The sequence below is a fragment of the Vombatus ursinus genome, unplaced genomic scaffold (genome assembly GCF_900497805.2).
Source record: "Vombatus ursinus unplaced genomic scaffold, bare-nosed wombat genome assembly UNPS02014816.1, whole genome shotgun sequence".
NCBI classification, from domain to species: Eukaryota; Metazoa; Chordata; class Mammalia; order Diprotodontia; family Vombatidae; genus Vombatus; species Vombatus ursinus.
In genome coordinates, this window is record NW_020954594.1 from 1,659,010 (window position 1) to 1,664,084 (window position 5,075).

General features: G+C 35.7%; 1 protein-coding gene across 3 annotated transcripts in view; it reads right to left on the reverse strand.

The window, feature by feature from the left end:
• Positions 1–3,159: 3,159 nt before the first annotated feature.
• UBASH3B (ubiquitin associated and SH3 domain containing B) overlaps positions 3,160–5,075 on the reverse strand; it is a 169,914-nt gene continuing 167,998 nt past the window's right edge. For all 3 annotated transcript variants that reach the window (XM_027835673.1, XM_027835675.1, XM_027835674.1), the window contains exon 14: positions 3,160–4,572. In XM_027835673.1, the coding sequence (XP_027691474.1) occupies positions 4,435–4,572 (138 nt within the window). In that variant the 3' untranslated portion in view covers positions 3,160–4,434. The remainder of the gene's footprint in view (positions 4,573–5,075) is intronic.

The following is a 5,075-nucleotide window of genomic DNA, read 5'->3' on the forward strand; positions in this document are numbered from 1 at the left end:
TTAAAAGTTTTTGCACAAACAAAACCAATGCAACCAAAATTTTAAGGAAAGCAGAAAACTGGGGGGGAATTTTTGCAACAAGTATCTCAGATAAGGGCCTCATTTCTCAAATATATAGAAAACTGAGTCAAATTTTAAGAATACAAATTATTCCCCAATTGATAAATGGTCAAAGGATATGAACAGGCAATTTTCAGACAAAGGAATCAAAGCTATCTATAGTCAAATGAAAAAATGCTGTAAATCATTATTGATCAGAGAAATGCAAATTAAAACAACTCTGAGATATCACCTCACACCTATCAAGGTAGTTAATATGACAAAGAAAGGAAAATGCTGGATGCTGGAGAGGATATAGGAAAACTGGGACATTAATTGCAATGTTGGTGGAATTGTGATCTGATCCAACCATTCTGGAAAGCAATTTGGAACCATGCCCAAAGGGCTATAAAGCTGTGCATACCCCTTGATACAGCAATATCACTGCTAGGTCTACATCCCAAATACATCCAAAAAAAAGGGGAAAAGGACCTATTTGTACAAAAATATGACAGCCCCTTTTGTGGTTGCTAAGAATTGAAAATCAAAGGGATGCCCATCAATTGGGGAATAGCTAAACAAGCTGTGGTATATGATTGTAATGGAATATTATTGTGCTATAAGCAATGACAAGCAGGATGATTTCAGAAAAACCTGGAAAGACTTACATGAACTGATGCATAGTGAAGTGAACATAACCAGGATAACATAGTACAAAGTAAGAGCAACATTGTTTGATAAAGAATTGTGAATGAATTTGCTATTCCCAGCAATACAATGATGTAAGACAATCCCAAAGGACTAATGATGAAACAGACCATCCACCTCCAGAGAAAGAACTGATATTGACTGAATACAGACTGAAGCATGCTATTTTTTACTTTTTCATTTTTTTCTTTTATTTAAGTCTTCTTGTACAAAATGACTAATATGAAAATGTTTTACATAATCGCATATGTATAACCTATATCTGATTGCTTACCATCTAAGGGGTGGGGGAGGGAGGGATAGAATTTGGAACTCAAAACTTTAAATAAAAATGTTAAAAATTTTTGGGAAAATATATAAAATTATTTTTTAAATAAGTCTTTTGTCAAAGCAGATCATTAAAATAAAAAGTAAAAACTTGCCCAAACCTACCACAACAGTGTGAAAAATACCCCTTTCTTTCTAGCTATCAGATGGCTATTTAAATTAGATCCATTCAGATTCTATGAATCTAAATGGAATGTTAAACACTGCATTCAGAAGTCAATAGTGAGGTGAACCAATCAGCTCCCAGCTACCAGTGAAACTACAGGGAAGGAAGCCTGGGAAAACAAAGCATCCAGCTTCTGCATTAAAATGTGCCAATTACTCGTGTTCACAGTGGAATAGAAGTATTTTCAAAACCACTGAAAACAAAGTCCCATCTGTAAATAATAACCAGAGCCTTAGGAAACTGACGCAATACACACATATCTGCATGATACTGTATTAAATGCTCAACACCAGGATGAAAGTTTTTAGTTTCATTTTACCCAAGTTTATTTTAAAGGTGTACATGTAGGAGAGTTATGTGTATGTGTGTGTGTATCTATATCTATAGATACACACACACATACATACATGCATATGTATATGTATATATATATGTGTCTGTGTATATAGTTTGGTGTGCATATTATATACACAATACATATTATATATACATGTATGCATGCATACATATATATTGTGTATACACACACTGCTATGCATGATGAGAGACTTTTTATCTAATTTGACTTTTCTAATTTGGCTGGTTCTTAATAAGCTTCCAGGAAAAATCATCCTGTACCTTGGTTTAAAATATTAATTCATATTTTAATACTTGGATATATAATGAGTTAACTTTTTTGCTCTCTTTTACCTTGGAGACTCAAAATAATCCCCCAAAGCAAGTTGAGGTTATTTTTACACAGGCAAGTAAGAAATGAGAACTATTAGCACCTAGTAAATTTAGGCTATGGAGGTCAGCCTCTTGGAGAATTCTGACACCCCCCTCCCCCAAAAAACCTTTTTTTCTTCCTCAATTAGTCTTCAATATACATGTTTATTTCAAATTTTCACTGCCCAGGTAGGCATCACCTAAAAAACAGTTTTTAATATATGATTAAAATAAAGTATTGCATATCCAGACTGATCAGTTTGCTACTGCCTACCTTACTGTCAAGCTTACATAGACCAAAAAGACAACCTGTGATATCAGTTGTGTCTATCAATTTTATGTGTGTGTGTGTGTGTGTATTGTCCAAGGAACACTATTTTGCAAGAAAAAATTTCTAGCCTTGTTTTGGAGACTATAGATTAAGGGTTTTTTTTTTTTTTTTTACAATGCCATACAGTTCACATTTATATTAGTCTAAAAAAAATGAGTTTATTGATTCAAGAACACCAGTAACAAATAAACAGCAGTGGCAAGATATTAGCCATGATGTGATTTTTGTTTAAAATATTAAGTGGGTCCATTCCCTCCCCTGTCCCCCCAAGATGCTCTGATTTTTAGTACATTTATTAACCAGTTGCATCAGCGACTGGATAGGCAGTTTCTCTGTTGACAGTCTGTGCCAGTATTTACAGGCGACCAGAAGTTGATTTTTCACTAAAAATATAAAACTCAGAAATCTTGTCCCCCCAATTTTTTTTTACAAAAGGGGAGGCAGGATAGCCTAATGGAAAGGGCATTGGATTTGGAGACAGAGAGCCTGTCTTCAAATCCAGGCTTGGCTCCTAATTACCTGCATGACCTTAGGCAAGTCACTTAACCTCTGTCCAGACCTAAATCTATAATCCAGAATGCTTTATAAAATACCAAAGGAGGCTATTTGTTGATTAAAATGCTTATCTAGCATACCTTTTCCCTTTCTTTTTCAGGTACCATTAAACTCATTAGAATCACAGATCTATTATTATAAGACCTGTGGTCTACGTATCAGGGTTTTGGATTCTATTCCATTTAACGACATACCTGGATTCATTTTAATGTTACCTACTACCTTCTCTTAAATCCCTATATTCTCTGTATGGTACCAGATTCAATTCTGAAAACTTGTATCAGTCAACAATAAGCTAATTCATACAATTAAATAGACATTGACATTTGGTTTGATTGTCATTTATTTTTTCTTTTAAATAAAACTCCCTTGAAAGTATGCAGTAATCAGGAAGGAAGGGAAATCCTGGGACATGATTCCCCCATATCTTTTCATACAACCCTATACATTTTAAATTATAATTTAAAAACACACACACACAAATGAGACGGCACAAATATCAGTGTGGCCCTGACTGTCGTCATTTTAAGTTAGTTCCCTGACTTTTCATACATCTCTTGTATAATAAATGTATTTATGAATGTTTGAATACGTATTACATACATTGTAAATGTACAAATAATTGACTTACTGGCATGGTTAATAAAGATGTACATATTGCACAAGATGAGCTTCTTGCTGATTTAAATTATGTACCTACCGTACATTCCTTTGAAAGCTCAACATCCTAAACAAGTTATATTATTCTAGACTAAGCCAAGTAAAACACAATGATTGAGAAATTAATTAGGCTACAAAACGAGTAATTCCAAGTCACTTTATATTAAGCCAAAACCTTTTGGCCTATCAAGTCCTAGCTTACTGCTAGCTCCCCTTCTTCCTGAGGATCTGAAAGTGCTTGGAGAACAAGCGTCCCCTTGGCCAGACAATGGTTTGGGGGGTGGAGCACAGCATAAAATGGGCCAGCTGCTGCTGCTGCTGCAAGACAGTGGCAACATCTGGGTAAGTCCCATATTTCTAAAATGGAGTACCTAGATGTGTGTTAAGACTGGCCTAATCAGGGGGCCATCAAGGTAGAATCTAGCACACTATGTGAGGACAGTTTTTACAGGTGGTGTGTTCCTCTAACCACCTCAAATGCATTTCTTAGCTTGGCTTTACATATTAGGCAAATAGAAGTAAATAAAAATCCCATTCCAAATGTCACCCCAGCTGGATTTTGTGTCTGTTCTTCCGGCTTGCAATCATCCTAAGGAAGAGCGTGACTGTTCCCAGAGGTGTGGGAGGTCCCTCAGTCCACAGTTCAGAACATGGGGGGGATAAAAGTCTGTTGTAACAGGTGCCTTGATTCAGGAAGGAAATTCTCAGCAGCCCGCACTGCTGAGCTTTAGTCAGACGAAGGCCAAGAGAGAGTGAATTGCTACCTCAAATCAAGAGCTTTCCTGCATCTATCTACACAGTGTCATGTACAATTTCTAGCATGAAACTGCATGAAAGGAAATATACTGGAATAAATGTTATGTGTTTTCTCTGTTGTTATGAAACACAAAGAAGAGACTTCTCCAAAGGAAAGGGCTTGTTTCCACTGATTTGCTGTTGTCTACTCCTGAAGCAATGTCTCTCTCCAGTTAAAGCCTCCAGTTGGTCCGTGTGTGAGGGGGAGGATGGGTGGATCAGTCAGCTGCCAGACTCCTGTTTCTCCTAATTCTTCACATGAACAAAATCCCAGATATGGAATCTGTAGTTACAATGGAAAAGATATGGGAAAGATAAAATAGAGATGTAATGCCATGAACTAAAATTTTTTTTATTATCAACTTAATGACAAAAAACAAGTAAATAAAACAAATAAGAGATTAAGAGTAAAATCTTATAGGAAAACTCATCCTTTTATAAGGCAGATAGACTCTAATAAATTAACAACAAACAAACCAAATATATTTTGATTCTAGGTCCCCTTCCAGGGTTGAAGTTATTCTACCTTGGGCTTTTTTCCTTTAAATATACACACATATGTACATATGTATGTATCTATGTGTGTGCACATAGATACATATACACATATAATTATAATTGTAGTTCTATAAAATAAATTTTAAAAGAAAGCTATAGTTAGTATCCACGGTAACCCATGAAACCAAGAGAAATGTAAAATCAATGCTCTGGCCTGTGCAGCCCCCTCCTACTTCTGCAGTGACAATAGCAGAAAGGCAGAAGGGTTCTGGGAATCACTCCGTTTCT